General features: G+C 38.4%; 1 protein-coding gene, 4 long non-coding RNA genes and 1 pseudogene across 9 annotated transcripts; 2 read left to right on the forward strand and 4 right to left on the reverse strand.

Annotated features, from left to right (window-relative positions):
* Positions 1-1,958: 1,958 nt before the first annotated feature.
* Positions 1,959-3,751, reverse strand: LOC124208302 (annotated as a pseudogene).
* A 114-nt stretch (positions 3,752-3,865) lies between these two features.
* Positions 3,866-6,266, forward strand: LOC124208304. 2 transcript variants are annotated; one of them, XR_006880413.1, is made up of 5 exons: positions 3,866-3,952; positions 4,060-4,080; positions 5,369-5,458; positions 5,686-5,818; positions 6,160-6,266. It is a non-coding gene; the product is annotated as an uncharacterized LOC124208304 (long non-coding RNA). The 2 variants fall into 2 exon arrangements; XR_006880412.1 differs by having other exon boundaries at positions 5,686-5,749.
* A 1,095-nt stretch (positions 6,267-7,361) lies between these two features.
* Positions 7,362-8,208, reverse strand: LOC124208306. 2 transcript variants are annotated; one of them, XR_006880417.1, is made up of 5 exons: positions 8,154-8,208; positions 7,962-8,092; positions 7,837-7,879; positions 7,639-7,775; positions 7,362-7,568 (listed from the first exon to the last, which is right to left on the reverse strand). It is a non-coding gene; the product is annotated as an uncharacterized LOC124208306 (long non-coding RNA). The 2 variants fall into 2 exon arrangements; XR_006880416.1 differs by having other exon boundaries at positions 7,962-8,207.
* Positions 8,205-13,722, reverse strand: LOC124208305. Of its 2 annotated transcripts, XR_006880414.1 has the most exons (9): positions 13,521-13,722; positions 13,364-13,455; positions 13,017-13,110; positions 12,356-12,933; positions 9,162-9,742; positions 8,716-9,087; positions 8,553-8,637; positions 8,337-8,477; positions 8,211-8,243 (listed from the first exon to the last, which is right to left on the reverse strand). It is a non-coding gene; the product is annotated as an uncharacterized LOC124208305 (long non-coding RNA). The 2 variants fall into 2 exon arrangements; XR_006880415.1 differs by lacking the exon at positions 8,337-8,477 and having other exon boundaries at positions 8,205-8,243.
* A 71-nt stretch (positions 13,723-13,793) lies between these two features.
* On the reverse strand, positions 13,794-14,660 carry LOC124208307. The gene is made up of 3 exons (XR_006880418.1): positions 14,540-14,660; positions 14,050-14,465; positions 13,794-13,951 (listed from the first exon to the last, which is right to left on the reverse strand). It is a non-coding gene; the product is annotated as an uncharacterized LOC124208307 (long non-coding RNA).
* Positions 14,661-15,369: 709 nt separating this feature from the next.
* Positions 15,370-17,657, forward strand: LOC124208308 (ras-like GTP-binding protein RhoL). Of its 2 annotated transcripts, none has more exons than XM_046606080.1 (6): positions 15,370-15,576; positions 15,815-15,958; positions 16,041-16,155; positions 16,218-16,335; positions 16,401-16,447; positions 16,520-17,346. In XM_046606080.1, exons 2-6 carry the CDS (start codon positions 15,837-15,839, stop codon positions 16,676-16,678), a joined length of 561 nt encoding a protein of 186 aa, XP_046462036.1. In that variant the 5' UTR covers positions 15,370-15,576; positions 15,815-15,836; the 3' UTR covers positions 16,679-17,346. The 2 variants fall into 2 exon arrangements, 1 of the variants encoding a protein (XP_046462036.1); XR_006880419.1 differs by adding an exon at positions 17,542-17,657 and having other exon boundaries at positions 15,380-15,576; positions 16,218-16,447; positions 16,520-17,489.
* The last annotated feature ends 1,968 nt before the right edge of the window (positions 17,658-19,625 follow it).

Here is a 19,625-nt window from a genome sequence, read left to right on the forward strand (position 1 = left end):
TTCATCAACTTATAGAGGAGGAAACGTGAAAGTCGTGCACAGCCTACCGTCAACTATTTTGTTCAAACTCATTGTATTCTACTGAATGTGCCATAGAAATGATACAGGTAACAAACAACACTAGCTTTATTACATGCTGAAACATAGATTCTTCTCATGTTTTATTAGGATTTACCTTAATTTTTGGCTGTATACTAGCTTTGGATTTGCTAGATCACCAACCCCAGCATGGACCAATCTCTCATTCCATCCTCTAGAGAACCTTGGATAACTGATTGGTGGGCAGTCTAATATATTTTAAAAGTATTGATCTGCACTTACGTCTATCTAATGTTTAAGAGACAATTTCGAGTGTGTACTGATAAATGTTTTATTATTCTTTTAGATCATGGATATCAAGAACATTGATGGCACCAATAATAAACAAGGTGACTTATTTTTTTGTAATTTACAGGTTCCAAATTACAGGTTTCTAAATTGAAATTACAGACTTTATGAGAACTCGTATGTCATTTCAAGAAAAAGGACAGGATTATGCAGTCAATACGATTCATTGTTTGCTAACCGTTGGCTGCCACCATTGAATCTCCATTTTTACTTCCTTAAACAGGCCCTCTTGATTTGAGGTATTGTTTTCTGTTGCTTCAATTTTTTGAAATTATTGTCATCCAAAATAAATGTTCTTTCTGCTTACAGGGTAATCCTTCGCTACTTATCGTGGACTTCATCCATTGCTGAACACCGACGAGAGCATGCAGTCATTCAAGACTGATGAATTGTGTAGTTAGCAAAATTACAAGTGCATATGTGGGCTCCCTTCTTTTCTGTGGCCCTGTTTCCCTAACTAACCACTAACCAACGCCCGCCGGTGGTCACTCACCCGCTGTGAAACCAGGAGGAGGGGAGGGCTCTGGTCGAACGGGGACTTGGAAGGCGCATGATCCGATGAAAACTTTTGGAGGGTCATGAGTCTAACCCGGAAGCCTAGTATGACTACATCTCCCCAGTAAAACTGGCCTCGTACTTCTCTCTTCTTCTCGGTCCAGATACTATCTCTGGGGGCCGTAGACAAAACCTACAATTGCATGTGCGAGTTAAAACAAAGCAACCCACTACCCAATGAAACAAAAAGCCATGGTTTATTTCTTGCGGAAATCTGCATCATTCAAGATACAATTTTTTCTAATTCAACAACTCGCGTAGCATTTTGCATCTAGTCTATTAGTGCAAATCGCGATTCCATGTGTTTGGTAGTTAAGAAAATAGTTGTTTAAAAAACAAACAATGGGGTGTTCTGAGTAGCCAAAAAAACTCACCATTGTTTGTTTTTTAAACAACATCTTCTCAACTACTAAACACAAGGATCGCTATTTGCACCAGTAGACTAGATGCAAATTCGACAGAAGTTTTGAGTTTGAAAAATTTATAACTTGACTGACGCAGATTTCCGCAAAACTAAAACATCGCTTTTTGTCTCGTTGTCGCAGCGGTGGTGGCGGGTTGCGTTTAAACTCGTACAGAAGAAAATTGTCTTGAATCGGACGCTCTGTTTATTGAATTATTAATTTTTGTACATGACAGAAAAATAATAAAAGCTAATTTAATTTGTAATTTTTTATTGATTACAGACATGGGGTTTAACATTGGTTTATGTGGTTTAGGGTATAAATTTGAGGGTTGGTAGGTGTATGATTGTGGGGTCTGAAGAATTGGAAGGTATAGGTTTGGTGGGTTTGGAGATTAATTGGTAGGGATATGTTTGTAGGGTTATAAATTTAACTGTGTTTTATCCAAACTCGAAATATCCCCCCCTCAAACATCTCCACTTTCCTTAATCCTTTCCCAACCCCGAAAACTTGTTTTTATTTGTTTGACATACGCATCCCATATTTGTTTTTGTTGCTTTTTAACTTATAAACGGTAAACTGCACAGTCACGATGACAATTTAACAAAATAATGATGCAACTTCGGTAACACGACACCAGCACCAAGGAACGGCCAATTGAATTCGATGCAGAAAGATCTTTCTAAGGCATAGGCTGCGCGCAACAACGTACCACAGCGGACAGCAACTACGCGAACATACACGATAAACCTATAACCGAAATGAAATGAATTAATGTTCAACATGTAGGAAATGCTGTCAATGAAAAGAAAAATTAATGACACTGTATGTGGTTTTAGTTAAATCAATTATTCTGAACACAATATCTGATACTGATAGCTATTGTTGAAACAAAAACCAAATGTGTGATTTAAACTACAAAAATGAAGATGGAGAAGCTAAGACTTTAACTGGATATTAATCCTGCTTTAAAAAAATCAATTACTATCAAGCAGTTAATTCTCATGCGACAATAACAAAAATGACACAAGTATAGTTAAACTACGAAATCTCTCAGTGTCAGTTAGCAAGCTTTTTGAATCAGCCAGACAATTAGAAAGTTGATAAGAGTAGAAGAAACAACAACCTTCGTTGTGGAAGCGGGTAATGTTTATCGCGTACTGTTCGATGGCCTCCGGCATGTCTTGGGCTTTCTCTCTGTCCGGCATTCGTTGGAGCAGCTGCTCCAATGTTCGTTGCGACTGGCTCTCTTCCCACACATATTTTTCCATGTCTGCTTCGCATTTCTCATTCTCCCACGGCTCAGTTTTCTGTACGGCAAAACAACAGAGACAAAAGAGGAAGTGTCGATTACTAGACTCCTGCCAGCACGCAATTGTTGTTTGCTTAGCAAAACATTAGAACGTACTCAAGACTGGCTGACGAGAACATTCATTAGATACATGGCGTAATCGACGTTCTGCTTTCTCAAAGGACACCAGTCAGAGACGATCGTCAGCACGTCAGTTTTTGCTTTTTGGGTTGTAACGCTCTTTCACTAGTCGAAGCAGTTTATCCTTGGCGTGGTTGTCCAATTTGAAAGAGCTCAATTTCACCTACATGATGAGGGAAGAAAAGATTTACTTATAACAGGAAATGAAATGCTCTTTTTTTCTTCTTTTCAGACCTTGAGTTTTACTATTCTGGCTCAAGCATCCCTCAATGAGGGAGAAGAATGGAGGTAATCACTAGTTGTGATTGTGATGGGTAAATGATTTTCAATCCTTCCGTTGGTATCCAACTCTTTGCGACCACTCTGTGCAGAACTCTACAAACAAATAATGTGTAAAGCTTTATGAAAATATCAATTATACTGCAGGATTCCCACTTTTCAATGCTTGGCATTGTCTCTCAGTAGTGGGTGGTGTCAAGTGAAGAAAGTTGGGGATCTTCATCAACTCTGGATTTACAAATTTACCAGTTGGCTGTGTTGCCTCCAGAACAACCCAGCCCTGATTCAAGGGTAGCGGGACACTAGCTGGATGGAAAGATGTGGCAACTGGTCAAACCCAGGGCCAGTCTTGATCAGTTGGCATTTTGTTGGAACGTGGAGGATGAACTGCTGCTCTCTTGTATCGTATGATCTCATATTCAACGACTTGTTGGGAATCAGATCCAGCGAACGGAATTCGACATCTCCTAAGATGAATTTTAAACAGAAAGCCGGTTACAGCACATGCCTTAACGTGTAAATAATCTGATGACACCATGATGATACTAAGCGCCAGTTTGAAAACATGAAAGTTACCATCCACTTTTTGAATTTCTTCATTTTTGCGAAATGATATGGGATAATCAGAAATGGGGCTAATTGACACATACTGCTGAAAATTACGGGAAACACGTAGGTTGACAATTGCAGACATTTTATTCGACTCTTTTTTTACTCATTTTTAGCAGACTAAAATACAGGTTTCATCGCCATCTATGATTCACATTTAAAACTACTGATATGGTCTTCGTTACGCAAGACAGCCGCCATTTTTTTCCAGCACTGATTTCATTGAAAGCGTATTGTTAGATAATCCGTACGTCGTATCTTCCTGACATTTTTCTTCATAAAAATGGTATTTCCTGTTTGGATTGTTAGATGTGACTGAATCTTAATTATTTGTGTGTGAATTTAGTTATTTGTGTGATAACCTAGCCTTTAATTAATACTTGGAAATTTCAGCTGATAATGTGGCCTGAGCAGGTTGCCACCCGTTTCGGCACTTTTTTCGGCACTTTGAATTTTGTCCGTTTCGGCACAAATTTTTTCTGTTTCGGCACTGCGATTGTATTTTTCGGCACCGCCACCAGAGGTGGTCCTAAGTATTGGTATTTCGATGTATAGCCACTTTTGTCCGTTTCGGCACTATTATTGTCTGTTTCGGCACCGCCCCCAAAATTCGTAAACAATAAATTCCACTAGGTGTCGTGTTATAATATATTGTGCAAAGCCTTCTTCAGTTACGGCCACAGAGCTGTGATTCACCCTGGGAGTCAATTTTGTTCGATCCATCCACCAACCCTCAGCTGCCTGTGGCAATTATACCTATGCCACATGCGTTGCCATTTTACGAAAGTATGATTTTCAATTTCTGTTTTCCGCAAAATCTTCCCATTGTTTCCACCACGATTCATAGTGAGTAAGCAATTGGCAGCCTAGTGGGTACAGCGGTGGATTCTCATAAAAGAAGTATTATGTTCTATTCTGTGCAGGTCATTATCCACTTTTAATCATTTTTCCTTGTTTTTTTCTATATTTTTAAAACGAAATAGATGGAATGCCTAGATTCTGTAAAAAATATGAGTTTTTTCTCATTTTTTTAACAAAATCTGAATTTGTTTTCTTTGGCAAGGACTTAGAAAGATTATTTATTAGATTATCCCTGAAGGAAATTACCGAAGGAATCTTGTTTATTCATAAAGTTTATTTGCTCATTATCATTAGGGATGACGATATATCGTCAATTTCAGATTTCAGATTCTCGTATTTCTTTAGAATTGAACTGAGTTCTTGGCGTGTAAGCATAGTATTCAGCTTGAGTGCGGGACATCCGGGTTTGAATCTTTTATGTAATACAATTTATTAGAGGAAATTCATTTTTTAACTAAGATGCATATTTTATAACTAACCATGCAAAAACGCATTCCCAAACTTTTCTGGAGGAGTTGATGATGAGGTTAGTGGTGATTCTGGGCGGGTTGTGCGAGCTAGGCAGAGGTAGACGTGGTGGATTTGATGGAGGAAATGAAAATCCCCCTAGATGACTTGAAATATAATTTTTTGTTTTTGTGCCGAAACGGACACAGATTGGTGCCGAAAAAGACATAATTTGTGCCGAAACGGAGAATATTAGTGCCGAAACGGAAAGATTTTTAATGAACGAGGAGATTTTAAATACAAGGAGGGGACCAAGCGTTTTATATGGGTGCCGAAAACGCCAAAATCGAAAGTGCCGAAAAAAGTGCCGAAACGGGTGGACACCCCTGAGCAGAGCCTGAGCATCTGTACATTTTGCCAAGATGTCGTCTCTTTTTCCTGTACCGTCTGTACGTTTTGTGAGAAACACTTCAGAACAAATCAGGTAAATATGCTCAACTTTTTAACTGTTAGACTTAGTTAGTTGGTGACTATGTCTTAACTTGCCTCTGTTGTAGAACTTAAGTTGTTTTCCTTCGAAAAGCTTGCTAGGTTCCTTTGCAACATTTATTCCGAAGGATTGTATAGTTAACTTTAACTTCTGTATTTTTGTCATTTGAGACACTGTGTCCTTGATAGTAATTGATTTTTTTTTTTTTTTGTGAAAAACAGTCTGGTGAGGTCTGAGCTTCGTCGTGGCTGCCCAAAGTACACATGGATTTGATTCAGCCAGCTGGTAAAGGGTCTTCTTCTTCTTCCTCTTGCTACCTGTACTGCTGTGTGTCAAGAAACATGAACAACTGAAGTAATGATTTCAATCAACTTTCTAATTGTCTGGCTGATTCAAAAAGCTTGCTAACTGACACTGAGAGATTTCGTAGTTTAACTATACTTGTGTCATTTTTGTTATCGTCGCATGAGAATTAACTGCTTGATATAGTAATTGATTTTTTTAAAGCAGGATTAATATCCAGTTAAAGTCTTAGCTTCTCCATCTTCATTTTTGTAGTTTAAATCACACATTTTGTTTTTGTTTCAACAATCAGCTACTGTTTTCAGAAACCACATAGAGTGTCATTAATTTGTCTTTTCATTGACAGCATTTCCATTGATGTTGAACATTAATTCAATTCATTTCGGTTATAGGTTTATCGTGTATGTTCGCGTAGTTGCTGTCCGCTGTGGTACGTTGTTGCGCGCAGCCTATGCCTTAGAAAGATCTTTCTGCATCAAATTCAATTGGCCGTTCCTTGGTGCTGCCGTGCTGGTGTCGTGTTACCGAAGTTGCATCATTATTTTGTTAAATTGTCATCGTGACTATGCAGTTTACCGTTTATAAGTTAAGAAGCAACAAAAACAAATATGGGATGCTTATGTCAAACAAATAATAAACATGTTTTCGGGGTTGGGAAAGGAATTTAAGGAAAGTGGAGATGTTTGAGGGGGGATATTTCGAGTTTGGATAAAACACAGTTAATTTATAACCCTACAAACATATCCCTACCAATTAATCTCCAAACCCACCAAATCTATACCTTCCAATTCTTCAGACCCCACAATCATACACCTACCAACCCTCAAATGTATACCCTAAACCACATAAACCAATGTTAAACCCTATGTCTGTAATCAATAAAACATTATAAATTAAATTAGCTTTTATTGTTTTTCTGTCATGTACAAAAATTAATAATTCAATAAACAGACCGTCCGATTCAAGACATTTTTCTTCTGTACGAGTTTAAACGCAACCCGCCACCACCGCTGCGGCAACGAGACAAAAAGCGATGTTTTAGTTTTGCGGAAATCTGCGTCAGTCAAGTTATAAATTTTTCAAACTCAAAATTTCTGTCGAATTTGCATCTAGTCTACTGGTGCAAATAGCGATCCTTGTGTTTGGTAGTTGAGAAGATGTTGTTTAAAAAACAAACAATGGTGAGTTTTTTGGGCTACTCAGAACACCCCATTGTTTGTTTTTTAAACAACCATTTTCTTAACTACCAAACACATGGAATCGCGATTTGCACTAATAGACTAGATGCAAAATGCTACGCGAGTTGTTGAATTAGAAAAATTTGTATCTTGAATGATGCAGATTTCCGCAAAAAATAAACCATGGCTTTTTGTTTCATTGGGTAGTGGGTTGCTTTGTTTTAACTCGCACATGCAATTGTAGGTTTTGTCTACGGCCCCCAGAGATAGTATCTGGACCGAGAAGAAGAGAGAAGTACGAGGCCAGTTTTACTGGGGAGATGTAGTCATACTAGGCTTCCGGGTTAGACTCATGACCCTCCAAAAGTTTTCATCGGATCATGCGCCTTCCAAGTCCCCGTTCGACCAGAGCCCTCCCCTCCTCCTGGTTTCACAGCGGGTGAGTGACCACCGGCGGGCGTTGGTTAGTGGTTAGTTAGGGAAACAGGGCCACAGAAAAGAAGGGAGCCCACATATGCACTTGTAATTTTGCTAACTACACAATTCATCAGTCTTGAATGACTGCATGCTCTCGTCGGTGTTCAGCAATGGATGAAGTCCACGATAAGTAGCGAAGGATTACCCTGTAAGCAGAAAGAACATTTATTTTGGATGACAATAATTTCAAAAAATTGAAGCAACAGAAAACAATACCTCAAATCAAGAGGGCCCGTTTAAGGAAGTAAAAATGGAGAATCAATGGTGGCAGCCAACGGTTAGCAAACAATGAATCGTATTGACTGCATAATCCTGTCCTTTTTCTTGAAATGACATACGAGTTCTCATAAAGTCTGTAATTTCAATTTAGAAACCTGTAATTTGGAACCTGTAAATTACAAAAAAATAAGTCACCTTGTTTATAATTGGTGCCATCAATGTTCTTGATATCCATGATCTAAAAGAATAATAAAACATTTATCAGTACACACTCGAAATTGTCTCTTAAACATTAGATAGACGTAAGTGCAGATCAATACTTTTAAAATATATTAGACTGCCCACCAATCAGTTATCCAAGGTTCTCTAGAGGATGGAATGAGAGATTGGTCCATGCTGGGGTTGGTGATCTAGCAAATCCAAAGTATACAGCCAATAATTAAGGTAAATCCTAATAAAACATGAGAAGAATCTATGTTTCAGCATGTAATAAAGCTAGTGTTGTTTGTTACCTGTATCATTTCTATGGCACATTCAGTAGAATACAATGAGTTTGAACAAAATAGTTGACGGTAGGCTGCACGACTTTCACGTTTCCTCCTCTATAAGTTGATGAAAAACAATAAGGTTATCCAACATGTACACGGAATAGAACACATCACCGACAAGCTACAGACGAAATCACTCGAATTTACCCATGAATTCCTTGGTAATTTTCGAAGAAAAGATAGCTTAAGTTTTGACAGCAAACCGCCATAAGCGATAAGCCCATAACTGACACAATCAACACGCCATCTGTTTGACACGTTTCAAAACTCAGTTTTTGAAGGACTGGTCTTAAAATACAAATAAAAACTTAATGTAGCATTTAAGATAGAATAAACATGAGATATGCCAGATCGATTACGTACCGTTGGACGAGGAACAATCTTGTATACGCCGTTGTACTTGAGTGTTGATTACCGCTGTAATAGACCGATATGAGAGATGGCGAACCTGGAATGGAAAAATTTTGGCATTTTAATAAAAATAGGGAATAAATTTAAGCCATAAGTAGTTCCAATGGAATTTTACCCGGTAGAATATCTGTTGTCCCTTCCGGCAAGAATATAGCGTCCGAATTTCGGTTAATTGTGTCGGTTAATTGTGGGGATGTTGGAGTCCAATGCTTTGCATGCGTTCAAACAAATAATGGCAAATTAGTGACACTAAACGGGCGAATTAAGTTCGTAATCCGTGTCTGACCATTTCGGCAGCTGTATTAAACTGGAGATCACTTTTAAAGATAGGGCAGCTGTTGCTGCTTCTTCTTCACTTACGTATATTGGTTCAAAGGGCATCAGATTGACGATTACTTGAATATGGGCGGCCAACCCAAGCATTTGGCATCATCCATCTTTTATTTCTTTTTTGTGTAGTCTCTCAAGTATTGATTCCCCACCTGGTCTATGATTTGAAATCAAACTTAAGTTATCATGAAATTTTGAATGTGATGGCTGGTTATCTTCTTCTTGGTTTACCTCAATTACTGACATCAACGCCTTGAGCCCTTGATGATTATAGTCATGATTGAACGCCTGGATATTATCGAGTCGTCTTTCCTGATTTTTACTCAGCTTACCAACGTGGTTGTTGGTATTACTTGCGCCGAAGTAGTTTTCAACTTTGTAAAAGACTTCTCGAAGTGCTGCTTGTCATCGCGTACTGCTGGTTGTAGAAAGGGTGCCCGACGTGGAACCAACATTGATTGCGAGACAAACAAATAAAAACAAATATTTGACCAAGTCTGATGAATAAAGTAAGCCGTAACAACATGAAAAATTGAAATCTTGATCTAATAAATATTTCAATCAATTTTATCTCAAATTTTATACTATTTTCTTTAAGTCTTAATCGTCTTAATTTTAAAAATAAAAATTATTTAACGAAATTTAAAAATGTGCTAAATAAATTAAACTTAAAATCCAAACGTGATTGATCAATTGGAAGGGCTTGCCTGTAGCTTGAATCTTGATGTAGCTTCTATTCAGCAGCTATCTTTTGTCACGTCAAAATGAGTTTCTAGGTCAGCAAACAATCAAAACTATGTTTGTTTCAACTCCTAAACAGAAAAGAAATCAAATTTTAATAGAAAAATACGGCAAAATAGAAATCTGCGTTGGAAAAAATATTTTGCATGTGCAAAGTTTTGAACCACCGACATGATTGTAAGGTGAAGACGTATCTCGCATCTTTTATTCAAAACAAAAGAAATTATTGAAAATATTAACAAAACGTTATCGGATGGGTCTGTTGAGGAATAGTCTGCATGCAACGGTTCAGGCTTTGATGAGGACCTATAACCCCTAACCTATACCTTAACCTAACACCCTATCCTAAACTAACAGCAGCAGCCGACCTCTCCCAAAGCCGTGACCGTGAGTTCCGAACCAGTATCTGCCACCCTGGCGACCAGATCCGACAACGTAGGCGCCGACGCCTTAACCATTAGGCTATCGGCGCCCAATGTTATCTTATTTTTGAAGCTAGTATTTTTAAAAACTTTATCTCAATCATACTATTTTACTTAAGCCTTCATTTAAAAAATCGAAATTATTCAACGAATTTAAAAAATGCGCCAAATAAATTAAACTTGAAATTACGACGAACTTGATTAATTAATTGGAATTGTGCTATTGCGCGATTAGGGCTATTGGGTAGCTTCAGCAACTATCTTCTCTCGCACCATAATGAGTTTCTACGTTACGAAACAATTACAACAACGTTTTTTCAGAATCTTAAACAGGAAAGAAATCTAAAATAAATTGCAAAATAGAAATCTGAGTTAAAAAATTTTTTTTTTTCATATTTTAAGTTTTGAACCGCTGACTTTGATTGTTATATGACGACGTATCCCGCATTTGTCGTATTTTATTCAAAACAAAAGGAAACATTGAAAATTTTAACAAAACGTTGTCGGATTTGGTCTAAGTATGGAACAATCTGCATACAACGGATCGGGTTTCTTATGCCGAAGGTTGCCAAGTAGCAGCTCCAACCCACTTTTAACTTTCAACCCCCCCTGAAGCCTTCGCACCGTGAGTTCCAACCAGTAACAGCCACCCTGGCGACCAAATCAAAGAACGCCGACGCCGATGCCTTATCCACTAACCCATCGGCGTCTATACTACTACTAATTTTTTTAAGCTAGTCTTTCTTTCTTTCAATTTTATCTCAATTATACAACTTTCCCCCAAGCCTTAATTTGAAAATCGAAATTATTTTACGCATTTTAATAATGCGCTGATTAAGTTAAAAACTTAAAATCCATAATGAGCGTGATTGATTAATTAATTGGAAGGGCTTGTGTCGTGTGTACTGTGTAGCTTGGTGTAGCATTCAGTAGCTATCTTTTCTCGCGTCAAAATGAGTTTCTACTTTCTGAAACAATTACAACATAATGTTTTTCATATCCTAAGCGGAAAAGTAATCGATTTAAACAACAAAATGGAAATCTGTGTTGGAAAAAAGTTTTGCATGTGCAAAGTTTTGAACCACTGACATGATTCTAAGGTGACGACGCATCCCATATTTGCCGTCTTTATTCAAAACGAAAGGAAATATTGAAAATTCTAACAAAACGTTATCGAATTGGGTCTGAGGAACAATCTGCATGCAACGGATCGAGTTTCTTATGCCGAAGGTTGCCAAGTAGCAGTTCGATCCCGCTTTTAACCGCCAACCCCCCCTGAAGCCGTCACCGTGAGTTCCAACCAGTATCAGCCACCCTGGCGACCAGATCCTGATAAACGCCGACGCCGATGCCTTATCCACTAACCCATCGGCGTCTATGAGTACCTAATTTTTTAAGCTAGTGCTTTTTATCAATTTGATCTCATTTACACTAAAACACAATTCCTTTCAACTTAGTTCTTTTACACATTTTATAATTGAATATTCCTTGACTACCTAAATCAGATACCTAATATCAAAATACAATTTAAGAAAGTTTAACTGTTAGTTTTCGATATCGCAGAATAACATATAACCGAGCCACTCTGAACCTTTTTTTTTTGTGAGAGGGGTCAATTCCAACATGAAACACCCTTCCCCCATTCCATTTTCTGGGAAACTACTGATTGCATTCAAAGCTATAAGCACCGTGAATCACAGGATGGATCAAGTTACTTAAATTTGGGTCTTAATTGAGGGAAAACGGAGGAGGGACCAGAAAAAGACAACAAACGTGAATTATTTTTGAACTTAATCCAACACTCTATCAAAACTACTTCTCAACAACTAAATGCTTGGTGAGGCCTGGTTAGCTTTAAAAATACCCAATTTAGAAGCAAATACTACAATTCCTTTCTTCGCGACGCATAGCCGCGAAAAAAAAAAAATGTCCGCATATTTCTTCTTGTTCCATTTACATTTCGTAGTAGCTCTTCTGCTAATCGAAAGTCAAAATCGGAAACCAGAGATGGAGAGCCATTTCGAGTGGTGAGAACAGGATGACTTAAAGGACTTAAATACTTAAAGATACCAGTCAGGTTTTGATGCATTTTATCCGTTAAATGCGAACACAATGAGAAACGGGTGTAAAAACAGAGCTCTTACAGCATCACGAGCGACGTTCAAATAGGCTTCATGCAAGGATTGCTTGGAATCGGCGTAGTTGATAGTAAAAACAATTTACTGGTGTTTTTAATTATGATTCGATTGGATTGGGACTTACGTGGAACATGGTGGAGACGGCGGCGATACGGATCTCGGTGGTCTCACTGGCATTGAGGATCAGGCGGAGAACAGCAGAAAGGAACGTTGTTGCGGTTAACTGCAGCGATGGGCTGCAGAGAGAAGATGACGTGGGGGCAGACGGCGTGAGGAACGGAGCCGCTCCGACGTGAGGAATAAGACGCCCAATGGCAGGGATAAAGTTGGTGTTGGGCGGAGTGCTCAAGGCAACGATCATCTCAGGGTGGGTCTTTGCCAGTCCGTCGTTCCAATGCCAAAACCGGATGGACTCCTGGATGGACGTCTTCCGGTCAATAGTTGTTGTTGTTGTTGTTCTCATTAAATAGTTGTCAGTATTACAACGAAATTGCCTCTTAAACATTTGATAGGTGTAAGCGCAGATCAATACTTTAAATACATATTAGACTGCAATAAAGACAAGTGAACTTATACATGAAACCACTGATCAGTGATGATCAGTTATCCAAAGTATTCTAGAAGATGGAATGAGAGCTTGGTACATGCCAGGGTTGGTGAACGAGCAAGTCCAATACAAACAGCAGATAATTGTGATGAATCCTAATAAAAGATGAGAAGAATATATGTCGTGATGTGATGTGTAATATATGTTTCAGAAATATAAAGCTAGTGTTGGTTGTTACCTGTATAATTCCGATGGAACATTCAGCAGAATACAGTGATTTTGAACAAAATAGTTGATGGTATAGGCGGCACCACTTTCACGTTTCCTCGACTCTAAGTTGATGAAAAACATTAAGGTTATTCAACATATACACGGAATAGAACATCACCGACAAGTTACAGACGAAATCACTCGAGTTCACCTATGAATTCATTGGTAATTTTCGAAGAAAAGATAGCTTAACTTTTGACAGCAAACCGCAATAAGCCATAACTGACAAAATAAGTGACACAATCAACAGGCAATCTATTTGTCACTCTTTCTCAAAACTCAGTATTTGAAGCACTGGTCTTAAGATATACTCACAAAACTTGAAAAGCGCATGATTGAAAGTCAATGTTTGAGTTCAGCAACCTCTCCTCAGTTTCACGTCAATGAAACGGCGGTGAACTCTTGAACTGAAACGAGAACGGAGATTTAATTACAAGTTAATAATTAAATGAGACTGTGCATCGAGCATTACCTCAACGCCGGTACATGTAGCTAGCAAGAGACGACAACATTCAGCCGATAAAATATGCCTGACAGTCATCATGCAACATCGGCTATTTTGCCCAACTGTTCAACACTGCATGGACACCAACATAGGCAAATGACACATTGAAGTATGATGTGGAACTGTAAGTCTGCACAAGCTCCATTTCAACAGCCGCTGCTGCTGGAAGTTTGTTGCATGCTTTTCATTTGGAGGTGGGAAATGCCGTGAATGGAAGAAATAATGTATTAGTAAAACTATCAACAATAAACACTTTAGAAGTGTTGGTAACTGAGAAAAATATACATACAAATCTACACTGAGGTTGTGAATAATACCAGACATGTAGAAACTTGTTGTGAAAACTGGTATAATCCACAAATATGGCCTGCTGAAGCAGCAGAACATACACTCAATATCTAAGAATTGAATTACAGGCATGTGTAATAAACTATGGTAATCACTACAGAAGACTTGCTTGCATATCAAATTGAAGTTGAATATGTTTCGTGAATACCTGCAACAGCAACGAAAACTCGAACACAGCTAGGACAAATCATAACTTTTGACATTCGTTCGCCATGAAGAGATCAACAACATCAATCGCCATCTAGTGTTCATAATCGACACTTCATTGTATTGTGTACCGGATTTACCGAGAGGAAGCAAACTCTTTTAGGTACGAGCGGATGTCATAGCGTCCGTTGTACCAACATAAGGTCCTATCCTGGTCAATCATAAGGTCCTATCCTACAACCTAAGGTCCTGACGGGATCGTGATCATGACAAGCCATCATCTGTATGGTATATTCGGCGTAAAGTGTCGTACACCGATCCCAGTGGATTAAGAGGCAGTTTCCATTTTATAAGGCATTCAGAAATGGAATTGGAACAGGCCGGAACAGGCTCTCAAATCTCTCGGCTGGTCGTGTTCTATGCAAAAAGGGATGACAAATAAAATCCATAATTTCACCTAGGCTACCGAACACAGTAGAAAATTGATTTACCAGCTAGACTTGTTCTTTCATGTAAAATTATGCTACGTGCGCCAATTCGCGGGCCAATTCGTTTGCCAGTTTGCCAAGGCTGACGTAGGCCTACTGTGTGCGTCTCTGTTAAGATGGTGTGAGGCTGCTGTGGAAAGCTTGAGAGAAATAATATTAGCCGTTATTTAGACTGATCAAATTGTTGATGTTAGTTAGCGTATCGTCTGTTACGCGACAACTGACAGTCTGATGAACAGACACACACTCGCAAGCGATAACCATTGTTAGCTACCTGCGTGCTGTTTGCGATTTTTTTTGTTCTTTCAAAAATCAAAATAGCATAAAGACCTATAAAAGTTTGGAAAAATAAACATAATTACATTATATTAAATCTACAAACGAAAATATCCTTTTCATTAAGAAGTTAGTAAGGACTTAAGGTTTAGTTCAAATTATGTACAATGGGCTTTGCACTGCATGGCTACATCATGTCGAGCATCGCGGGGCGCACTTAAAAAAATAAATAAAATAGTCTACACCCTTGAAACATTTTATAACATAAATTCCGCCTTGAATTCCGCATTCCGTAGAAGGAAGGATTCGTTCGCATAACGTTTGAGTTCCTGGATGGAAGCGGCAAAGCGGCTTTGCGTTATTAGTATTAGCATTGTACGCACATTGGAGTCTGATTCATGTGAGCTGTTTGTCGTTAATTCCATGACGAAAAGCGGAAGGAAAACCGTAAAATGAGATAAAAGATATTGGAATTGTCGGCTAATTATTTTAAAACTGGTTAACCTCGGCCTTGTTATTTACTATCTGGCTTTTTTTTTTTGTAATGTATGGTTCACAATTGCTTTGGTGCATGGGAAGTAAACAACTCACTTGGAAACCGTGTTATCGTTACGGCATATAGTGAATTTGAAAGCAATTAACTCTTTCATAATACGCTATTTATATATTTAATTCATCGTGTCCGCAGCTTGAAGTGAAAGTACATACGGATACAAAAACAACCCAACCGGAACTTGTATGTTGAAAGTCGTCTGATTTAATAGGTACGCCAAAACAGATCTTATTTGCATTTCTTTGTAGGAACTTTTACATTGTGAACTTTTTGCATAAATCCAGTCTAATTCAGAACAAGTTTTTAACGGTAAACTAAAATTGTTGAAATTGTTTTGATTCACTTTTATGCAAGAATAAAGATTATTCGGATGAAATTTCAACCAAGATTTTAACATTTGTCAAACAGTAACAGAAAATTAATTTTGTCTTGACATTATACTATTACAGCAACTCGGCATCGCACACTAATATGAATCGAGATCGCCTTTTGAAGGTAGTTGTCGTGGGTGATAATGAAGTGGGGAAAAATTGCATTTTCACCAAGTTCAAGGAGAGTTTCAGAAAAATACCTCTAGAGCATGAGCCAACTTCGTGAGTTATATTTACTTCACAATATAATGCGATCTATTCTTGATGGCGATTTCTAAATAATGCTTGCCTTATTATTTTTCAGATTTGATAATTTTTCAAAATTAATTGAAGTGGATGGGATTATTTACCATTTATCTGTATCGTACACTACCAACTCCACAGGCTGCGACGAGTTGCGCATTCTCTCCTATCCCAATGTAATTTGGCTACGTTCTACGTAATATTTTATGATTAGGTCTAATTCTTTCTTTTTTCAAAGACGGACGTGTTTCTGCTTTGTTACGCGATTGATAATCGACAGTCTTTTGAAAATATCTCATCAAAATGGATTCCCGAGTTGAAGCTTCATAGTCCTCACACGCCAATCGTTCTAGTCGGTATGTGTAACAACATCAAAACGAGCCCTATGTGATTGAATAATTATTCACTCCAATATTTATAGCAACAAAGAAAGATAAGCGGAACAAAAAAGATGCCGATGCAAACTATGTATGAATATTCTATTTCTTTTTGTTGTGGTCACACAGCACAGTCAACAGTATAATATCCCTTCCATTCAAGGTCTCCTACGCCGAAGGGGCAGCAATCAGCAAATACATGAGCGCTTTTGTCGAGTGCTCGGTCAAGACGGGAGAGAATTTAAGAGCGGTCTTCCGAGAGGCTGTTCGGGTGGCACTAGATAAACCCAAGGTTACATTAATTAAGTGTAGTCTTCTATAATAACAAAGAACAAATGACTACTATCACACTGATAGACCCAGTTTTTTCTAAAAAGGTAATCAATGAGCTTGATTGCTCAAAGAGGTTTTCGTCAGTTTCAGACGATAATACCGGTTTAATACTAGAATCACCAAATTGCCTGTTTAATTGTTTCGATTTGCGTAATCGCTTACCGTATACGCTTATTGACATTTCTTTCGTTGAAATAATATCGTACAAGCCCTGCTGTACAATTTAATAAAAGTTTACAGTTTGCGCGTCTATAACTCTGTATTCTACAAACTGCTTGTTTAAAAGTATTTCAGTACCTATACATTTAACGGCCCAAAATTTGAAATTGATACAATGACAGTCCCAATATTTTCCCCTTCAAACGCTAAGAATCAATTTGTAGCAGATGTTGCGGTTTGGTCGGTGCTCGGCGGTTTAGTAAGTATGGCGTTGAGCGGACGGATAAAATGGAAACCCAAACCTTCGAAAAACTTGGTGGAAGCCGTGTTGCCGACGACAATGTTGACGAACGGGAGAAAGCCGGACTGGGCCATTCGCTTGGACATGTAAAGTGTCACCACACTCTCGTCCTTTTTCGGGCTACATATTTGTAGCTTTTTCCCATTTCCCCTCCGTTTCAAAACTTCATAGAAATAAATAGCACGATTTTGTATTGAGCGATATATTAATAATTCTGGTTTGCTATATAGATGATAACTTGGAAGTTTGTGGATGACAACCGGAAGTGTGTATATCCGCCCACATACACTCGGTGCTGCTGTATAGAGAGTCCCATACTTTACACATCAGCGGCGAAAAGGTTAAATAATAAATAAAACAATATAAGTCTTCCCTGATGCACTGTTGTATAGCTACACTGATGGAGAAAAGAGAGAAAGAAAAGAGCAGAGAGAAACTTGATCTTTATTACACCGATGCTGCTGCTGCTGATACTGGGTCGTTGCATTTTTCACTAACCTACGTCTCATCATGGAGGGGTACGAAATTATTTGTTGTGCAATTTGAATTCAATTATTAATTAATTTAATTTAATTATATTAACACCCCTACGAAGCCCCCAAATGCTTTTGCCCTTCAACGATCGCTTGCATCATCAGTCGGAATGGCAATGAAGCAGCAACACAAGATGGCGCAACATTGGTCCATGCACGCATCGCATATAGGGATATAACTGAAGCTACTATTTTATTTTCTATTCGATTTTGCATATTTGTTTTTCAAATTATGTGTGAAATTAATTTTGAATAAAATGCGAAAAATAACTGATTGACTGAACATGTCAACTCCTGCTAATTTCCATTTGAGATTTTGATCGTAAATGACGAAAAATCAGAAGACGGGAGGTTTGCAGTGCAACCAAAAGTCTACAGCATATATATAAAGGCAACAGCGAGATATGGCGAAAACAATATTCCGTATAGAGCTTTCATGTTAGAAAACCAACATGATTGAACAAAACTCTTTCACCCTGCTCCTGACCAAAATTTTCACGTGGATTATCTCAGCTCTCTTTTGGCATGGAGTGTTTTACCTGGAGTTTTCCTGGACCGGCGTCATTGCCTCCGTTGCCATCGTATGGTCTTCCCTCACCATCTGCCTAATTTTCGTCGTCATTCCGGCTAGTCGACCAGACATACGATGGATTTTCAACGCCTTTAGTTGGGCCTACCTCGGCTATTGGGCTACAACCTTCCTGGTAGCTGGACTTTCGTCTCTTTTCCAAGCGCTAAAAGCTTGGCAGATCATCGATGGAGCAGAGATATTACAGTTGGTGACTTTAATCATCATCATGGTGACTGAATTCTATCTCTATCTTGCTCTGGTCTCCATCATATACCTCTACCTGACAATAAAAAACTATTACACGACAAGAAGAAACCCCGCAGCAAACGTCAGCCGCAATCAAGATTATTTTGAAGACGAGGAAGAAGAAAATAGATTTTTAGCCAGGTTCGCCAACATTCCGGACGACGGCGAATGCCCAATTTGCATGGGCCCTCACAACAACAAAACGAAACCCTTTTGCGGTCACGTCTTTTGTTACCGTTGCATCGTTACCTGGATTAGCGTATCATCAGCAACGTGTCCCGTGTGCAGAAGCCCGGTTACGTATTTAAAACACGACCAGCCACCAAGTGCTGATGACCTTATTCCAGCTGCTGCTCCGCGACTGTTTAATTTCAATGTCGACGAGGATCTATTAGAACGACAACTTTCTGAGATTCACAACAGCGCCATGGCCTACGGGCTGAGATTATGCTCAACTGTGGTTTTCTGTTTGGCCTGGGATGATATAACAGGTTGGATTTCCAATTTTGCACCAATCAATTAATACAAATGTTACCGCGCATCACAATCTGATCACAATCAAATGTTCAAATGTCGCAAATGAATAATACATCACAGATTTCTTTTCACACATATTAGTATACTAACAGTTTCATCATTTCATTCTCTCGTATCGTATGAAATATATCATATTCAATATAACAAGCAGCAAACAGATTTATTTGGGATAAAATTGAATTTATAACAACATCAAAAGAAAAAGATCTCCCTTAAGGCTATATATAATAATCCTCTCTTGCCAATCTTCGCTTTGATTGATTGCAATAACATATAAATAACCTGGGAAAATCAGTTGTTCAGCATTTTCCGTTTAATTTACATGAAGAAAATGTTTTGTTCTAACAACGAAATAACCGGAAATGCCGGAAATAACAGTTTCCCCGCCTGGATGATCACAAAGTAGTCTATTGGTGATTTCAGCATTGGCAATCTCGTCAGAACGCTATAAATGGAATGGTTGGCAATTTTTCATGATTTAGAAAATATAGCGATTTGTATTGAGCGATACATTAATAATTCTGGTTTGCTATAGTAGAGTGGTTCGAGGTTGCCATCTTCTCAGTTTGTTATCCCAGTTTGTTGCAAC

The sequence above is a fragment of the Daphnia pulex genome, chromosome 11, assembly GCF_021134715.1.
Source record: "Daphnia pulex isolate KAP4 chromosome 11, ASM2113471v1".
In the NCBI taxonomy this organism is placed as follows: Eukaryota; Metazoa; Arthropoda; class Branchiopoda; order Diplostraca; family Daphniidae; genus Daphnia; species Daphnia pulex.

What these genes read in the sequence shown, in the direction of transcription:
- LOC124208308 (XM_046606080.1), top strand. Translation starts at nt 15,837, where the DNA reads ATGAATCGAGATCGCCTTTTGAAGGTAGTTGTCGTGGGTGATAATGAA. An exon ending in CTAGAGCATGAGCCAACTTC is followed by an intron (nt 15,959 to 16,040) that starts GTGAGTTATATT and finishes ATTATTTTTCAG; the next exon opens with ATTTGATAATTTTTCAAAAT. An exon ending in CACGCCAATCGTTCTAGTCG is followed by an intron (nt 16,336 to 16,400) that starts GTATGTGTAACA and finishes CAATATTTATAG; the next exon opens with CAACAAAGAAAGATAAGCGG.